The 19,808-nt window shown below is 44.9% G+C and overlaps 1 protein-coding gene across 6 annotated transcripts in view; it reads left to right on the top strand.

The window, feature by feature from the left end:
- The window catches only part of caskin1 (CASK interacting protein 1), a 62,668-nt gene that overhangs the window by 33,164 nt on the left and 9,696 nt on the right, over positions 1–19,808 (top strand). For 3 of the 6 annotated variants that reach the window (XM_047343950.1, XM_047343951.1, XM_047343953.1), the window contains exons 3-15: positions 4,332–4,429; positions 4,527–4,672; positions 5,538–5,633; positions 5,748–5,878; positions 7,611–7,719; positions 8,345–8,453; positions 8,537–8,649; positions 9,543–9,660; positions 12,383–12,628; positions 15,922–16,026; positions 16,806–16,924; positions 17,930–18,011; positions 18,430–18,539. In XM_047343950.1, coding sequence (XP_047199906.1) covers positions 4,332–4,429; positions 4,527–4,672; positions 5,538–5,633; positions 5,748–5,878; positions 7,611–7,719; positions 8,345–8,453; positions 8,537–8,649; positions 9,543–9,660; positions 12,383–12,628; positions 15,922–16,026; positions 16,806–16,924; positions 17,930–18,011; positions 18,430–18,539 — 1,582 coding nt within the window. The remainder of the gene's footprint in view (positions 1–4,331; positions 4,430–4,526; positions 4,673–5,537; positions 5,634–5,747; positions 5,879–7,610; positions 7,720–8,344; positions 8,454–8,536; positions 8,650–9,542; positions 9,661–12,382; positions 12,629–15,921; positions 16,027–16,805; positions 16,925–17,929; positions 18,012–18,429; positions 18,540–19,808) is intronic. The other 3 variants (XM_035180841.2, XM_047343952.1, XM_047343954.1) reach the window with 3 other exon arrangements.

Here is a 19,808-nt window from a genome sequence, read left to right on the forward strand (position 1 = left end):
GGAACTCAGGGCAAAGTTATAATTGTTGGGCCCCTGTTGTTTGGAGAATGTGATTCTGCAGCAGCCACAGTGCGGATGTTGGTTTGAACGGCATCATCATCACAACACATTTTCTTGAAATTGGATGTATGTGAGAACAAAAACGTCCGAGTCTGTTTCCCCCCGGGACGTTTTACAGAGTCCGTGTTTGAAACCAGCTTCAGAGAATCCATGACACTGAAGCTGTCCCACATGCTCCTGGTGCACATCCCTACTTCTCCCCATTAATCCTGCACTTTGTCGCGTCCTCATCCATGATCCACGACTGTTTGCACGACTAAAGGACAGACACACAAAACTCCTTCCACCACAGCTCCAGCCCTCACGCGAATAATTCAACCTGAGCTAGAAGAACCCAAACGCTGCAGATAGAAGTGGTTTGTGTGAAGATGAAGATCAGAAAAGATCCTCACAGAGCGGCTCAGTTTCATCTAATTAGTGTGTTTGCTGTTATTGCTTCTTTGCCTCTTAATTCCTCACCACGGAATCAACAGCTTCACGTCGGCTGATGCAAACGCGGCTGCTCGTGTTTATCCGCTGCACAACCAGATGGTGAACGCTGTTTGTGAGGGAGACGCATGTATCATGTTAAATGTTAATCCATAACGAGCGCACAGTGGAACAGAGACGAGCGTTTTCATTTCAGATTAATTTACTCCTCCTGTAAATCACTGGTAATGAAATCACTCTTTAGAAGGAGCTCTGTAATTGGGATTTTCCTCATCTGCAGTGTGTGTGTGTGTGTGTGTGTGTGTGTGTGTGTGTGTGTGTGTGTGTGTGTGTGTGTGTGTGTGCAAAACAGCAATACGTAAGTAAGTGGTGTCAATCATGCGGTTTCGCCGAGTCATAAAAAAGCAGGTTATTAACAAAAGCTGGTCAGCATTTTAATGTTGTTAAGATAATTAGAAAACAGTCGTAGTAGTGGGAGAGGTGACGGAGGGAGGGAGGTGATGGAGGGAGGGAGGTGACGGAGGGAGGGAGGTGATGGAGGAGGGAGGTGGCGGAGGGAGGGAGGGAGGTGGCGGAGGGGAGGGAGGTGGAGGAGGGAGGTGACGGAGGGAGACGTAGGAGAGAAACGAGCAGAAAGAAAAGACGTTTGTCTCAAACATTTGAATACGCAGTGTGAATCTCACAGGAGACGAAGTTTCCCACGGAGACGTCAGGAGAGAGCTCCTCTTCTCTGCAGTGATGTTTCCTGTGTGTGGCTCAAGGAGAGAAACACTAACTTCTAGCTTCTCTCCTGAAGACAAGAGACAGTAAATATCCACCTCCTCGTTCACTACACAGCAGAAATGATCCTGGTTCACAAGTTAAACATCATAAAAACAGTAATAGTGATCTTACTGAGCTTGCACTTTACTTTACAATATGCGATATAAGACGTAACAAGCCGTACTTTATATGAGATTGCACAAAATAAGAAATAATGTCGTTAAATAGACAGGAAACAAACACAGTTATACTCCAATAAGATGTAATAAGATTTACTTTATATCAAATTAGACAAAACAAGAAATAAAAGACTGCAGACTCCAGATACATAAGATGGCGGCGATTGTATAATAATCTCAATAAATAGCAGATTAACATAGAAGTGATTTAAGAAGAAGAAGTTTTTCCTCCGTGCACATTTGATGAGTTTGCTGTCAGCTGAGTGGGTTGTTCTCTCTTCCTTCATCTTCTTCTCCACCACCAACGCACATCACGTCAGTGTGACTCATCTTAACACGTTGCTCGGGAAATGTTTTTATTATTAATGTATCTCAGATGCGAAATAACGTTCATGCCAAAATAGATGGAGGCTGTTTTGGGTGGAAACCAAATTATCACCATTGTTCAACAAAGTGAAAAAGAAAATACAGAATCATTATAGAACAGAACTGTAAAACATGACTTTACATATTAGAGACGATCTGTGTGTGTGTGTGTGTGTGTGTGTGTGTGTGTGTGTGTGTGTGTGTGTGTGGTGGTGTGTGTGTGTGTGTGTGTGTGTGTGTGTGTGTTTACGACCTGAAGAAACCTGGAGACACACATATGCACAGGCCGACTGACAGACACTGATTAGCAAACAAAAGACATGTGATATATGAGCCACACACACACACACACACACACACACACACACACACACACACACACACACACACACACAAAGAGAGATCGACTGTCTTCCTTCCTGTCCAGTGTGCGATTGTTGGAGCTGTGTGTTTCATAAAAAATCTCTCATTACTGAAGGTTGTGTGTGTGTGTGTCTGTGTGTGTGTAGATATGTGTGTGACAGTTGAAGGAGACTGGTGTAAAGCTTGTTTACATGGTGATCATGCGGCAACAAAGCAGCAGACTGTGTGTGTGTGTGTGTGTGTGTGTGTGTGTGTGTGACCTCCATCGCTCTCCCTGCATTTCCTGTCTGCAGTGAATCTACTGTAACTTTAGAACAAAGGAAAGACGCCAAAGAAGAAGTAACAGCATCCAAACATCACATCTGATCGTGTACAGTAGATTATCTCACACCTTTTCTTACGCTAAACACAGACATGTTGTCATAAATGAAGAGGAGGCTGAGCCCACAGATTATAAGACTAATGATTAATGATTATATTAAAGACCAATGCTTCATCCTCACCGCTTTGTTTTCTGTTGAAAAAGCATCAACTCTGCAACAGAAACGAGTTTTAGAGAAAACGGTGAAGTTTGGAAACGCTGCCGGTCCAGTTTTAGTTTGAAAACTCTGACACGGAGCCAAACCGCTCGTGTGGACAGAGATTGTTTACGTGGTCATATGGATGCAGCCCAACTTGATGAGGCTATTTCTATTTGTAAGAAGCTCTGCCCTGCACGGCCAGAGGTGGTTATACAGTAAATATACGAGGCACTTTACCCCAGCACAAGTGAGCGGGAAACTCGGGAGAGAAAAAGCAGCTGTAGGGAGCAGCCCGAGGAATCGGAGACAGAGGAACAATAGATCTCTGCAGAGGAAGGGGCGAGTCGGTAAGAGGAGAAGGAGGCTGGAGGAGAGAGAGAGAGGATGGAGCTGTGGAGGGAGGAGAAGAGAGTGATCTGGAGGGAGATGGAGAGACAGCGATGTGGAGGAGAAGCGGAGGTATAAATATTGAATAGCAGGTTTTACTACTTGGCAAATGCAAGGGCTTCCCTCCCCCTCCCCCATACATGTACCCCACTGACACACTCTGCAGTGCTGTATTATTCAGGCCTGTGCAGCAGCATTGTGTAACAGTATCCCTGGTTAACCCTGCTGGCAGAGCGGGGCGTGAAGAAGTCATGAGATGCACGATTCAAACAAGATGTTAATGTTTTATATCAAAATCTCTGTTTCCTCTTCCTGTGAATCCTGGACATATTTTTTAAAAATGCTTCCGATCAAATGTGATTTGTGGTGACAAGCGGAAAAACCCACACTGGACCTCAGTATCAGTATCACGGTGTGTGTGGTCGGATTCTCTACACACACACACACACACACACACACGTGCTCAACACAAAACTGACACTGATATTTCAGACCCGTGGTGGCTCACAAGTAAAACATTATATAAACTTTATTTTACAGTACGTAACAAGCTGTGCTTTATATCAAACTGCAAATAATGTCTTTAAATAGACAGGAAACAAACTCAGCTCTGCTCTAATACCATGTAACCAAGGAAACTTCCAAACGAGAGGAGCCGGGGATCGAACTACCGACCCTCTGCTTGGCGGACGACCCGCTCCACCTCCCGAGCCACAGACGCCCACAAGCAATCTGTAGTGAATGAACCAGAGCAGGTCACTGTGGGATACTGCACTGTTTAGTATGCTGCTCCACACACACACACACACACACACACACACACACACACACACACACACACACACACACACACACACACACACACACACACACACACACACACAGTTTCCTTTACATAATATAACTCTTTTCATCTCCCATCAGAACCACGTTGTCGCCTGCTCTTTTCCAGTAGATCCACATCAGACGTTTGGTCTTAATCCTTCTGCTTCTAAATCTGTTCGTCATGTTAAGCTTTAACATGACGAACATGACATTACCACATGACACGCGTGTGTGTGCGTGTGTGTGCGGTGTGTGTGGTCTAGTTTTTACACGATTGTGTAGTCTAAACCTGCTGTGAGTCTGGAGGCCTCCCATTTAAGAGAAGATGGTGAATAAGTGAATTCACAAATGTAACCACGTGTGTGTGTCTGTGTGTGTGTATGTGTGTGTGTATGTGTGTGTGTCTGTGTCTGTGTGTGTCTGTGTGTGTGTACTCCAGGTTTTCTCCGCTGCATCATGCGGCCCTCAATGGGAACCTGGAGCTCATCTCTCTGCTGCTGGAGTCTCAGGCTGCTGTCGACATCAGAGACCAGAAAGGTGAGAGGGTAACACCCCCCATGCACCCCCAACTCAACACACACACACAGGTTTAAACACAGATAAAGTGTGTGTGTGTGTGTGTGTGTCTGTGCAGGTATGCGGCCTCTGCATTACGCAGCCTGGCAGGGGAAGGCGGAGCCCATGAAGATGCTGCTGAAATCTGGTTCGTCCGTCAACGGCCAATCGGATGAAGGACAGATCCCTCTGCACCTGTCAGCGCAGCACGGCCACTACGACGTGGTGAGTGACAGCGACAGAGCGACACGTGGACGAGCGTGACGTCAGATCATCATCTGAGCTGTGTCATCGTGTTGTTTCCAGCTGCAGCTGAAAGTCTAAACTCCCACTGCAGCTTCACCAGAGAGACAACAACACAGCAGTGAACTGGGGGGAGGCTCACAGGCTCAACGCTGAAGAAGCTTCCACCAGATTAAATAACTATGTGTTAAACTGGGGCTTTACTTCTAATCCACACTGTTCAGCTGCAGATTAATACAAAATGACAGTGAAACCGACTGCAGACTAAAAAATGAATCATTTAACGCAGAGCAAGGCGACGACCCAGCAAACAATATTTGAGGTTTTCTACCCGAGACGAAGGAATCTCATTAAGAGTCTTCTTCTCATTTGTTCCATTTTTAATGTGCATTAAAAAAATAAATAAAAGCACAATGACTGAATTCCTCTGCTGAGGAAAAACGAGTCTTTGAGGACGTTAAGCTTTTCCTTGATTTCACAGTCGTGCGTTTCCACAGGGGGAAATTCTCTTCAACTCAGAAACTACACAATTTAATGTGAACATGTAAACTCAGTGAATCTCTGTAAACAGACTCTCTGAGGAAATGTACCAGCAAATATAAAAAGCATGCACGTTTTTTTAGACGCAAAGCAGAACAGTTTATTAATAGAAGTATATTAGCATGCACCTGCTGATGCATTTGTTTGCTCAGCTCTTTTGATTTTCAACAGAACCCGACATAAAGATGTTCTCTGATCAAGTGTGTGTGTGTGTCTTTGAAAGTGCACGTTGCATAAAGACGTGTCGTGACCCTCTCAGGTTTTGTCCCGGGTATGTTTTAATATCCTTGTCTTTCTGTGTCTCCAGTCTGAGATGCTGCTGCAGCACCAGTCCAACCCGTGCATCGTGGACAATGCAGGGAAAACCCCTCTGGACCTGGCCTGCGAGTTCGGCCGAGTCGGGGTAAGAACCTTTACTTTAATGCTTCATTCAAAACAACCTCTGTCTATGCAAGTGCTGTAGGTTCGAATCAGAGATAATCTGTGTGTGTGTGTCTGTGTGTGTGTGTGTGTGTAGGTGGTCCAGTTGTTGCTCTCCAGTAACATGTGTGCTGCTTTGCTGGAGCCCAAAAAAGGAGACACCACCGACCCCAACGGGACGTCTCCTCTCCACTTGGCCGCCAAGAACGGACACATAGACATTATCAGGTACGCACACACACACACAGACAGACACACACTCCTGAGCTTGCTGATAAAACACATGTGTAACACAACAGGGCCAATACACTGAAGGAATAATGGAACAAATGCGCCGCAGCGTCACTCACACGCTCCTCAATCCATTCAGGAGACAGCTGACGTGACTGGAAACGCTGCGTCCCACTCGCCCCGTCACGCTAAATGTCAAGTCTTTGTAATCTCCTCTCAGAGGACACTCGTTTCTTTCCAGACGGTTTTGGAAAATAACCTCACAGCTAATTGACAGTTGTTGTCGTGGTGATGTCAGCATCCAGCACAAAGCTCTGGGATGAACGATCAACAGAGAACGGTGCGTCACAGAAGCAAACACACAACACACAACACACAACACACAACACACAACACACAGGACATTTCCACTCCTGTGTGTGTGTGAAGCCCTTTTCAGTCATGAACTCTAGAAAATGTCCAGACTTTCTCCAGAGTTTTTAAATATGACGAACACAGCAGAAGATTTTCCGGTCGGACACGTTCAGCTGAGGTTTTTACTACAGACCCTCCAACTGACGTCAGGAGAATATCAGGAGTTCAGTGTCTGTGTGAAAGCAGCTTGAGTGTGTTGGTCACACACAGACAGAGACAGAGACAGAGAGAGACTCTGAGACTCTGAGACGCTGAGACGCTGAGACTCTGAGACGCTGAGACTCTGAGACTCTGAGACGCTGAGACTCTGAGACTCCGAGACTCTGAGACTCTGACAGACGAGAGACAACTGTAACCAAGGGAAGATAAGACAGAGAGCCTGAAGTCGACAGAGCGGAGTGTTCCCCTCCAGAGGTGACAGTGATAAATGATGCTCATTAGTGTTCTGGAACACTCACACTCACATAGACACACAACCACTGACACACACTGACACCAACCAGAACACGTGATATTCTATATTCATTGTATCATGAAAAAACACAAACAATTAACGTCCCGGTGGTGTTTTTGCAGCATTTTGCGACATTGACATACGACGACGCAGGATCTGTAAACACGAGGGCAAAATAATGAGTTGATCTTTGCTTTTAGAAAATTACACTTTACAATTACACTGTGGCGTCGTGCATCAAACTATTTAAGGTTCCATCCATCATCGGTTTCTGTTCATCTGGGCTCTGGTCGCGGAGGAAGCCGGTGAAGTGGGGTACAGCCCAGAAGTCCCTCTGCTCAGCCAGCAGCTCTTTGTACAGAGGGACACGTGTTCGCCTCTTGGTTTCCTGACGGTCCAGGATGAGTCCTGACGAAGCCAAACCTCAGAGACGGAGCTCGCTGCCTCTCTGGGCCCATCGGCGCTGTAGAGGCTGTTTTGTACTCGCTCCCAGATGAAGCCTGGAAGCAATTTGATTGCGGAGGTTCTCGTCAAATGTGCGTTAATCCCCAAAAATGCACTATTTATTCCAGTTTGAGTGACGTTTGCCAAACTCCTCAGGAAATGACACATTTCATTGAAGAGTGAAACTGTATTTTGAAAACTGACTTCTCCAGAGTAGGAACAGACTGACCCAGAGTCACAGACAGGATGCAGACGTCTGAAACGACTGCTTCGTAGGTTCAGGTTTCTGTGTCTTCATCTGTGTTTCCTCTGACACGTCTCACCCTCTCCTCCCCTCCTGCTCTCTGCTTCATCTCCCATCACACCTCCACCTCCACCCCCCCCTCCCTGACTCACCCTCCTCTCCCCTCGCACCAGACTGCTGATCCAGGCAGGTATCGACATCAACAGACAGACCAAAGCTGGCACCGCTCTGCATGAAGCTGCTCTCTGCGGCAAGACCGATGCCGTGAGACTCCTGCTGGACGTAAGTGTAACTGAGCTGATGAACCACATGACACTGATACAGTTCACTTAAAGGCCAAGTCCCATCTAACGGAGAATATCCAGCATGATGCATTTAACCAGCAGCAGTATTCTCAGACAGGGTTGCTTGGGAAACATTAAATGTTGTCCCAGAGACGATGTGAATAATGTGGTGTTGACGTCAACGTGTTCTGGGTCGCATGAAAGCAAGCGAGACGACATGCTTTAATGACTGAGTGTGTTCTAGCATGAGAAACTAACTTTGTCATTCAGATCCCGGGTCTGTTAAAGGTTACGAGTCTTTGCCCTGAAGCGTCTTCAGGCTGAACTCAGACCACATTGAGGCGACTCGCCTGAAAATAAAAAATACGGGGAGGTTGTAATTAGAGGAAGAGCTGCAGGGAACGAGCGAGCACAGATTATTCTCTGTTGACGCCCTGAGGTGTTTAATTAGTACGAGCGGACTCTGATTTATGAGGAGCTGGATAGAGAGTTTTCTTTGTATTAATAGTTCCAAGAAATATTTGTTTTTGGTACTAACGTAAATTGACAATTACCAGTAACAGGTCAGAAATTTAAACCCTTGTCTCAGAATAATAATAATAATACTAATTTCTCCTCCACAGAGCGGTATCAATGCCACAGTGAGGAACACGTACAGCCAGACTGCGCTGGATATCGTTTACCAGTTCAGTGCCACGCAAGCCAGCAGAGAGATCAAGCAACTGCTAAGAGGTTGGACGGATGGATGGATGATGGAAGGATGGATGGATGGATGGATGAATGGATGGATAGATAATATTAAAGGTATAATTCAGTGTCTCTCTGTCCCTCAGATGCGTCAGCGGCTCTTCAAGTTCGAGCTCTGAAAGATTACTGCAACAACTACGACCTGACCAGCCTGAATATCAAAGCAGGAGATGTTATTACGGTAACACACACACACACACACACACACACACACACACACACACACACACACACACACACACACACACACACACACACACACAAATGGCAATTCTCAACATCAAAAACAAAATACAAAACAGTGGTTTTCTTGGTAGTTATTCCTTTGTCTTGTTGAGCGTTAAGATCAGAGGATTCAATTCAATTCAGTTTTATTTATAAGCGTCAAATCATAATATATATTATCTTTGGGCACTTTACATAAAAGGTCAAGACCTTGAACCTTAAAAGGTTGTTGCACCTTGTTAAACCCCATGAGGCAGATTGTGATTTATGAATATGAGCCATAGAAATGAATCTTAATAAGTCAGTCCAGGCTTTGAGAGGTTGTGATATTGATAAGCCGTCACAGGTAGATATGACTTTATATCACATGCAGGTCACGTGCGGAAAATGTTTGAACCTCCTGGAGAAAAGCACGGCCCCTCGTCCTGTAAGTACTCGTTCCCGTCTCTAGGAGGAGCTACAGGCTGCGTTCACATAAACTCAAACATGAGTCAGTGGGACTCGGTCCAGATTGTGTCGTGGTTCAGATCCGCTGATCGATGTTCTGAAGTGTCGCTGCTTGTGTTCTCCCTCTGTCTCTGCTGGGAGTAAATATGTTTTACAGCTGTGGGATGATTATCACAGTAATACAGATGTTTACAGATGCCAAGGTTCCCTCCCTCAGCGCCTGAACTAGTCATTTCCCTGTTCTTCTCTCGGCCTTAGTTTTACAATTCTGTTTTTACTTCGCTTAAAAATAATATTAAACCAGTAAACTCAGTTTGGGACATAATATTTTTACATACACAAGAGTATTTATACATGAAATAGTTTATTTAAATGTAAAGATTAAACTCCTGCTCCTGACAGGTTCTGGAGCAGCACCCCGATGGACGCTGGAAAGGCTGTATCCATGACAACCGCACAGGAAATGATCGGGTGGGCTACTTCCCGTCCACCATGGTGGAAGTCATCAGCAAACGCACAGGTGTGTGTACCCTCCGATGTGTGTGTGTGTGTGTGTGTGTGTTTGTGTGTGTGTGTGTGAGTGAGTGTGTGTGAGAGTTTAAAATGTCTTCATGGGGAACACACAACACATATTTGGATAAAACACAGAAGAGGAATCGAACCAGAGAAGTTCAGTGGAGAGAAGATGTTTGAGTCGGGGACCAAGCAGCTGCTGTACCTGCAGTAGTGGAGACGTAATCACAGCCTCATGATCGTGAACCATCTCAACTTCACCTCCACCACAATATTAACTTTTCTACACCTGAACCTCAGTGAAAGCAAAAAGCTTTGAGCAGTTTGATGAACGTGTGAATTTACCTGTTAAGTGATGACAACACAGACAAAATGATGAGGTTTCACTTCTCAGAGCAGCAGCTTCTTACTTCTTTACTTTTATCTATTAAAAAGGGACAGTTTACATTAATTGATTCGGACTCTAAGATAAATGTTCATGTTGATGTTAAAAAGAGAACAGACAAACAAAGAGACAAACAAAGAGACAGACAACAGACAATAAACTTACATTTATATAAAGTATAAATATATATATATAAATCTAATCCTCTTTGGTTTTAATAATCAAATTTCAGAATCGTGTAGCCGCTGTAGCTTGGACAGGCTCTGAACCACTGGTGTAAACACAGTGAGGAGAAAACCCTTCAGCACCAGTCAGGTGGTTCCTGAGTCTGCTTCAGTCTTATACATTAGCTGTGTCTCAGTTCAGCGGCTGCGTCCTTCAGAGGACACGTCCACAAAGTCCGTCTCCTCCTTCGGCCGCGTAGATCCGCTCATCCCGCTCGTATCGCTGTTGCCTAGCAACAGAGATGGAGCTGGACACGATGAGAAAGTTTGAATGCCCCTTGTTTTGTGTTTTTTAAACATGTGAACCATCAACTGTTCGGTTGAGTCAGAGCTTGATTCTCAGACGTCTCAACAAAACGATTACCTCTTTGAAAAAACGTTTTTTCGGTGAAGTGCAATGAATTCTGGGATATGTTTGGCCGGAAAGGATCCAACAGTTGGAGGCTTCGTTTCTCAGGGATGAAAAGAGGCATTAGTAGGAGCTTTCAAAAGGAAGCAGACCAATGCAGCCGCTGAATTGAGACACACCTTATACATGTAACCTTTGAACCTTTAAGTCAAGCAGGTAATAAAGTAAAAGATCGACAGAGATACAAATAAATCTGTGTTTCATAACTTAACGGGCGAGAAGAGCAGCTCAACCTCCATCCTCCATCTTAGATCAACACAATGAGCCGTTCATGTCTCTGTTGAGACGTGAGCAGGGAGGACATGAACATGCATCATCACCGCTACACAGAGCCTCACATGTTCCTAACTGGTGTGTGTGTGTGTGTGTGTGTGTGTAGATCTGGTTGTTCTGACCGTCCATCTGTCTGTCTCTCTGTAGACATCTGTCTGCTGGTCTCAGTCCGTCTCTCTGTAACTGTCCGCTTCACAAAACTCTCATTATCTGTCCTCACGTCCGTCCTCGTCATTACTCTCTCTACGCTGTGTTTGATCCGTTCACCTGCTCCGCGGCTGCATCGTCCCAACGTCCAGAGCCTCGTCGAAGAGAAGCAGAAACAGCCTCAGTGATGAATCTGTGAACGTCAGCGCACGCACCAGCTGTTCTAGTGCGAGGTTTCCTCTACTCAGCTGCTTTTCATCCATTTTTTATTATTGTTCTCTCCCATCGTTCCTCCTCGGTCTGTCTTTGTGCAGCAGTTAAACTGAAGCTCGTTCTGCAGCCGTCATCACAGTCAGAGCAGGAAACCACCGGGAGTCTTTTCATTTGACTCCAGCACGTAAAGTACGATGAGTCATCACACGAGTTAGTGACTAGAACTGTTTGAAGGTAAAAGAGAAAGAACAAACAAGCACACACTAAATAAAGATGGACGACGCGTCTCCGCCTGAAGACGCCATGTCCCATCCACTAACATGGAGAAGGCATGGTTTATGACCTATACTGCAGCCAGTCACCAGGTGGCAATAAAGATGCATTGGCTTCACTATTATGATTAATTTATTCTTGTAAATGTCCAACTTTTATCTCTCATTGAATTATGACTTTATTCACGTTATATTACAACTTAATTCTCGTACAGTTCCTCAAGCTTCTGTAACTCGAATAAATTTATTTCATCTGTCTTTTCAGAAAATATGAAACGTGTTCTTGAAGTTATTAAACAACAGTTAGCGATAGCACTTCAATGAAAGTGTAATTCATCCATTTGACCACATTTTGACACTTATATTATATTATTATATATATTATATATATTATTACTATATTATATGAGTTTGCTGGAAGTTTTAAACACCTGTTTTACATCCAAACATATAAAAGCTCAGCTAATGTTTATCAGGTTCTTCGGTTTCACCGTCCATCTCATTAACGACGGCCATGTTTGTTCGTCGTCTCCTTCTCGTCCTCTAACGTTCTTCACCACCTTTGATTCCTTTGTTTAATTTTGTGACTTCAGCCTTTGTTTTTAATTTTGTGTTTTCCCCCTTTTCTTCCGTGTAACTCTGTGTTCTGTTGTGTGTTTGTTCGTGGCGCTGGTTCACTGTCGGCTGGCTGTGTGTGTGTGTGTGTGTGTGTGTGTGTGTGTGTGTGTGTGTGTGTGTGTGTGTGTGTGTGTGTGTGTGTGTGTGTGTGTGTGTGTCGGTGTGTCGTCACGGTGGCTGTTATCTAGGTTTGGCCAGCACAGTCATTTGCACTCAACAGTTTCAAAAGATACCGCTGGTTCCCCCGGCGACGGTTGCCCCTGCCAACGCGGTAGTCAACGGCAACGACACCACGTTCCATCAGATCCATATCCTGCCTCCACCGCCTCCTCCTCCACCACATTCCCATCAGCCACTGCTTCCACTTTTTACTTCCTTTGGCTATAGCAGGTCGCCCGTGACAACCCCACAGGGAGACACACCCACTGCCCCAGGTACACGCCCCCTTTTCATTATTATTATTATTATTATTATTATTATTATTATTAAAACTTCAAGGGATGCTTTCCGCTGGAGTTTCTTTAATTACGTCTCCGCGAGGATAAAAAAAATCTATTGGTCACGTCAGATTCTAATTGGTGTTGTAAATGTCGGAGGCATCCATTAAAGTTTTATTGTTATGGATCATTATTTATGTGATTTATGTGTTGCTCATACTGTTTAACTTTTGTTTTTCTGTTGTTGCTGTTGTCATCTTCATAAACGAGAGCCAGGGGCAGATTTCAGATCAGATTCTAACGTCCTTAGGCCACTTGTTAGTTTTAGCATCATTTTCTTAGCTGCTCAGATACGACAGAGAAATGTGTTTTTATATTTGACACATGCAGTCACACAGCACAGGTCCAGAAAAACATATGGAAAGGTCAAACTTTTTTTGTCGTTGACATTTAATACGCTAACACTTATCTTCTGTAATTACTTCTCCACATATTAGTTTTGATTCTCAGCCGTGGAGTTTTTACTACCATGTTAATCAGCTTATAGGAGAAGAGAAGAGTATTATATATATATTATAGTATTGTATTATGTATTGTAGGGCCATTAATACAAATCTGAGACGTCAAGAATAAAGTAAAAGTTTTACATGAATAAAGTTGTAATATCACAAATATAAAGTCATGATTTTACAAGAAAAAGTTAAAGGGTTAAAGAACAGATTTCAGGATTTTACCCCAAAACCTCATTTCACCTGAGTTGAGTTGTGCTTCAATTATTCGTCTTTATTTTTTATCCCTTCCTTCCTTCCTTCCTTCGCTCCTTCCTTCGTTCCTTCGTTCCTTCATTCCTTCCTTCGTTCCTTCGTTCCTTCCTTCGTTCCTTCCTTCGTTCCTTCCTTCGTTCCTTCCTTCGTTCCTTCGTCCCTTCGTTCCTTCCTTCCTTCCTTCCATCCTTCCTTCCATCCTTCCTTCCTTCCTTCCTTCCTCTTTGTTCCTTCTCGTCATTGCTCCTCGGACGACCCTCCTCGTTTCCTACACAAACCCAACACACAACTTTCCCACCAGACAGTGTTTTCTGTTCTGTCCTTGTCCCGCGTGTTATTGTCATGTCTGATCATTTTAATGCCACTTCACCACCGTGCACTTTTACCTTCAGTGTGTGAGAGTGTGTGTGTGTGTGTGTACGTGTCTTTCTATGGTTGTTGGGACATTTCTTCAGATGTTTGGTTTCAGAGTGAGGTTGACGTGAGGGTCGGGTTGAGCAGACATCCAGCTGTGAGGGTTACAGTTAGGGTAAGGGGCTAGGGAACGCTTTATGTCAATGAATGTCCTCACAGCAATAGAAAGACAAAGATGTGAATTGGTTAAGGTTAGGGTTGTGTGTGTGTGTCTGTGTCTGTGTGTGTGCGGTTCTGGTGAAGGGCGGGAATAACTGAATAAAACTTTGTGCTTATAAAAGGTGAAAATGTCTGTAACTATCATGAGTTTGCTGAGACAAAGAGTTTCTGACATGAACGGGTGATATTTTCTGTAACGCTTCTGTGACGTCAGAATATTCTCATTAGAAAATACATTCTGAAATCATGCATTTACATTATCAGGTGTCAAATCTCAAGCTTAATTATGTAAAAGACACAAACATGTTGTGAGGAAATGTCACCCTGAGTGTTTCGCAGGTAAGGTCCTGAACTCTGAACCCTGGGAACCTTCACTCGAGGCCATTTCGCCTCCTCCAGGAGAGTCAAACTCATTTTCCTGCGTCACAGTTCGTCTGGAAACACAAATGTTGCAGAAGGAAAATAAAACGAATTGAGTTCTTTGATTTAAGTCGAAATCAAAGGAGGTTAAAACAAAGGGTTCACCTGGAGGGACGCAAAATGGCCACAAGAAGGCGCTGTGAAACAAATGGAGTCTTTTTTATATATATATATATGTGTGTGTTTCTCCAGAGCTCTGTGGGTCACTCCTATAAACCATTTATATACCCTCGTTAAGGTTATAATGGTTTATGACTCTCTCCAAATGCACTACAGCAGCTCCATTCAAGGCTTGACATATATAATCACACACTAACGGATGCATTATATATGTATGTGTATGTACATTATAGTATTTATGTGTATATACACAGATATTCATGTTATGGATTTATTTATGTACTATGAGTATATAAATGTTTTCATATATCTATACACAGTATATGCTGTATTTTTTCTGTGTGTGTGTGTGTGTGTGTGTGTGTGTGTGTGTGTGAGAGTATGAAAGTGTGTGTGAGTATGAATCTCCTTTAAAAGGCGTCTCCTCCTCCGTCAGCTCCTCCTCCGTCAGCTCCTCCTCCGTCAGCTCCTCCTCCGTCAGCTCCTCCTCTCTCGGCCCCTTTGTGTTTTCGATCAAACTTACTTTACCCTCGACTTCCTAAAACTGCCACGTGACAGGAAATGAGGCCGATTACAAAGTTTGTCCATAACAATAAGTTTCAGTCGGAGCATCACGTCCATGATTCTTCAAAATGTTCCCGTCGCTTCCGTTGGTGACAGATTTCTAAATGGAGGCCGCTGTAAACAACACCCCACAAACACATCATGTACTAAATCTAAATGTAACCGTCGAGGCATCGGAGACAGATTTATGGATATGTGATGTAGAACATTAATGCTGCAATAATCAATATATTTATGTGAAGAATGGATCAAATGGAGAATTATCACTGGGATGTAACCCTCAGCTCTACTGAGCTTTAGCCTCTTTTAGCTTCTTTTTGGATTTCAGTCCCTGTCGCTTTAGTGTTTGGGTTCAGAGTGAGATCATTAACCTCATCGCCAGCAGGAGATGTATAATAATATATACACTGCTCATCATTGGGCGAGAGGCGGGGGTGCACTCGTAGTCGTAGAGAGACAAACAACCAACCACGGTCGATTTAGAGTCTCCAGTTAAACTGATGCATGTCTGACTGGGGGAGGAAGTCGCAGAAAACCCACGCAATCACAGGGAGACCCCGGCCGAACTGGGATTCGAACCCACACAGTAATGATCACGAATGGCAGCAGCTCGGCGTCAATATAAGACTCAATTTCACCAGGAGACAGAGACGCTGGTTTTGCACTGTGTCTCCTGGACGTGCGAATAAGCAGCTGCACACCAACACATTGTCATTTAGCCCAAGAAGATGATGATATGTTTCTGTTAAGTTTTTCCGTTGCCCCGAAGTGGGTTTTGCCAAACGACAGTTCTGCTTCCTGGGCCGGTTTAGGGTCGCTAGTGGCTAACACTGGTGTTCTGTGTTGAAGGTTGTCGCGGTTCAGAGGCAAGTCCTCACAGCTCTCCTACCTCGTCCGGCGGGCCCCATGGAGGCTCCAATGAAGAGATCTGGGTACTGCGCAAGCCAGTGGCAGGTAACGAAGCCGCGCTGCGCTGAGCCCTCAACTCCTGACTCCTTAAATCTCCGAGCAGGGGTCAAACAGTATCTGACATCCGCTCCAAAACTTTCTGACTGGCTCCACCTTTCACGGGTCTGCGGCACCTCAGCATCAGAATCCATCCGTTTCTCTGTGATGATGTGTGAAGGCTTTCAGATACTCTTTGACCTTTGACCTGCTCCTGGCAGTCCCATGCTTATCCCTCCATCTGAACTCAGCTCAACTCAGAGGCCTCAGTGTGTAGGACTGCAGCCATCTGCATTGGTCGACAGTCTGTGTGTGTGTGTGTGTGTGTGTGTGTGTGTGTGTGTAACTGGACGTATGGAGAGAGAGTGTGTGTCTGTGTGTGTGTGTGTGTCTGTTAAAGTAAAAGTTGTGTCTTGGTTACGCCTCTTCTGTTTGTCCTCCAGTCGTCCGACAGTCTGTCCATCGAGTTCATCAACACATGCTGCCCAGTGCATTTCAGTGGAGAGTCACACATGTTACCACGTTGCTTTGGATGTTAGCTAAACCACTGTGTGTGTGTGTGTGTGTGTGTGTGTGTGTGTGTGTGTGTGTGTGTGTGTGTGTGTGCGTGTGTGTGTGTGTGTGCGTGCATCCATTCATCTGTTGCACGTGTGCATTTGTAAACACAAAACCAATACATACTGTTTGGGCGGTTGCATGCGTGTGTGAATGCATGTTTGTATGTTATGGGTGTTATCTGTGTGTGTGTGTGCGTTGCGTGTGTGTGTTTGTGTGTGTGTGTGTTGCAGGTGGCGACCGCAGCAGTGTGGGCAGCTCTGGCAGTGTCACGAGCGTGAGGTCATCAGGCAGCGGTCAGAGCGCCGGCAGCACCTCACACATCCTCCACCCACAGGCTGAAGGGGTTAAGGTATACACACACACACACACACACACACACACACACACACACACACACACACACATATCTATGTATACACAACCCCAGAGCCGTGATGTTGTTAGTCTGAAGCTTCTGTTTGACATGTTCCACCTGGATCCTGTTAAGAAACTGCAGGAGAAGCAGTTTTTTAAAAAAGACTAAAACATCCACGCAGCAGAATCAGAGCTCAGTGCAGCTCAGTGTGTCTCCGAGCATCTGTCTTCTCTGTCTCTTCTTTCACTCCTCATCACGTGAGTCTCATTTCTATCGCAGCGCTCACACACGAAGCTTCAGAACATGAACGTGAAACATCAAGCCGGCATCACGCTGTTTAGCTACACATCATAAATCGACCTCATTTTTCCGTGTTTCTGAAAGCAAACTCAAAAAGTACCAAACCAATTCCTTTCCCCACGAGGGAACTTTCTTACGTAAGGACATCGATGTTCTCTGGGAGCGACCGCAGCTGATTAATTGTGAATATATGAACAGGTGTTTGGAGTTTCCTGCAGACCGAAGACTAAATAATAAATGAAGCTATATCGTGATTTACTGGAGATTGAAACAGCCTTAAAGGCAAATCATTTAGTGCTCATTTGTGATGTGTCGTGTTAAAGTCAAACAAGGTCAATAATACATTTCTTCTGTAATAAATAAAAACGTAGGATCAAATTGAAACACCCCGGAGTGCAGCCTAACTGAGAAGATTATGTTTAGTTAATTTATTTTACAGTTTAGTTATGAAGTGGTAACTCCTCTTTACCACGGTGTCCAAGACGTCTCACACAAGTGCACAAACAGAATAATACAAATGAAAAAGCTGCCACACAAAGATACTTTCAGGTGTTTGGAAACAGGGCTCGAATTGAATTCTTTACATTTTCAGTTTCTCCAGGATACGTCCATATATCATAGTGTTAGTGTGTTTACAGGTTGTTTCACTGCCCCCCCGGTTGTCCCACGTGTGTTAATAGAGTTTGTGTGTCTCTGCAGCTTCTCGCCACGGTCTTGTCCCAGTCGGCCAAAGCTAAGGAGCATCTCCTGGAGCAGTCCAAGTCCGTGGACCAACCTGCAGGTAGGACGGCGTCATGGCAACCAAACTTTAACAGGAGAGGAAGGATGAAAACCAGTGAGAGAACTGGGTTAGAAAAACAAGAGTCACGAGTTTAAAGATGTCCTCATATACCACACACACACACACACACACACACACACACACACACACACACACACACACACACACACACACACACACACACACACACACATCCTGGCTGCTTTAACAGACAGATGGCCGAGGCAGGGCCTGTAGGAGGGATTGTAGACGGGCGTGATTGGTTGAGAAGATGTATTATATCTTGGAGAGTGAGAATTTGATTAGTCGCAGTGGATGAAACTGACCAGAGACCAGTTCATCGACGGCTGAACTCATCTGTTGATCGACGCTTCACTGGTCACATCTTGAAACGGGCCAATCGTATTTCTCCCGGCAGGTTCTGCCAGCTCCTCCCGGACATCGAGCCAATCGGGGTGTCCGCTCCACGAAGCGCCGCCTTATGACGCCACGGCAACCAGGAAGGGGGAGGTGCCAGTCGAGGGGAAGGTAGGACAGTCCAAAGAAATCCCACAGATTCAGTCCTCAAACAACCAGTGAGGAGAAACTCACCAGCATGAAAGTCACGACTCTGTAACTGCAGCGTGATGACAATGTAGCTCCTTAGTCACTGAAACAGCGACGCTCTCCCACTTGTACGTGCACACACAGACACACACTCACACACCAAGATGTCCCAGTGGTTTCTCTCGCAACTGGCCTCGTCCGTGCTGCGAGTGTTCGGATGCAGCCACGATACGGTGAGTGTGAGCGTGGAGGGTCCTCGTCTGTGAACGAGGAATCTTCTGTGTGTGTGTGTGTGTGTGTGTGTGTGTGTGTGTGTGTGTGTGTGTGTGTGTATGTTTGTGCGAGAGAATCCTGTCCTTCTTCTCGTTTATCTACGACCTGCTATCCATCATTATTCACTCCTTTTAGTTGCAGCTTTTCTTCTTCCATTGCAGAGTTTTTCTTCATTTGCTGAAATAAATATTCTCAGATTCAAACGTTGCTCGATGCACCTCAGGCAACTCAGCTGTTGTGTGTGTGTGTGTGTGTGTGTGTGTGTGTGTGTGTGTGTTGGCTGGCAGGTGCCCAGCAGTAAACATAGCGTGTGTGTAGTTGGCAAATCGGAGCTCACACCATGTACAGTAATCTGTCTTTTACTGTAGCGAGTGTGTTTTAAATGTGCGGAGACATTTATGTCTCGTTGTGTAAAATCAAGAAGCATTTTTAAATAGCAGGTGGTTGTTGTTTGGCTGTAGTTTTGTGTGAATCGCTTGCGTGTGTGTGTGTGTGTGTGTGTCATGTAAGCCATGTTCTCATGGCCATCTGTTAGCTACAGTCGTGGTTCCTCAGCTTCCTAATATTCCTGTCGACAGGCTAAAGAGGACGAAAGAGGAGACGGAGCATCCATCAGCTTTTAGCGACAATGTGTCAAAAGGAGAAATGAGGAGAAAGATAGAAGATAGAAGATAGAAGGAGAATGAAAAGAATAAAAGCGTCAGGAGGAATGTGGGAGTCATGTCGAGGTTTTACCAGCTTCAGCATTTAGAGCAAAACATTACAGCAACTAAGTCAATTATTCTAATCATACTAAGCACATGTGAAACGTCTGCTCACGGATTTCTCTTCTGTTCTTGAACCTTTTTATGCAACAAGTTTGTCAAAATTAAAAATGAAACTGTCCTTGTATCTTATGGGAACAGCACCAACAGCAAACGGAACCAAAAACAAGGGCGGGGCCATTTCATTTGTCAACACTACACCGGATATTCTATT

This window comes from Hippoglossus stenolepis, chromosome 16 (genome assembly GCF_022539355.2).
Source record: "Hippoglossus stenolepis isolate QCI-W04-F060 chromosome 16, HSTE1.2, whole genome shotgun sequence".
Classification (NCBI taxonomy): Eukaryota; Metazoa; Chordata; class Actinopteri; order Pleuronectiformes; family Pleuronectidae; genus Hippoglossus; species Hippoglossus stenolepis.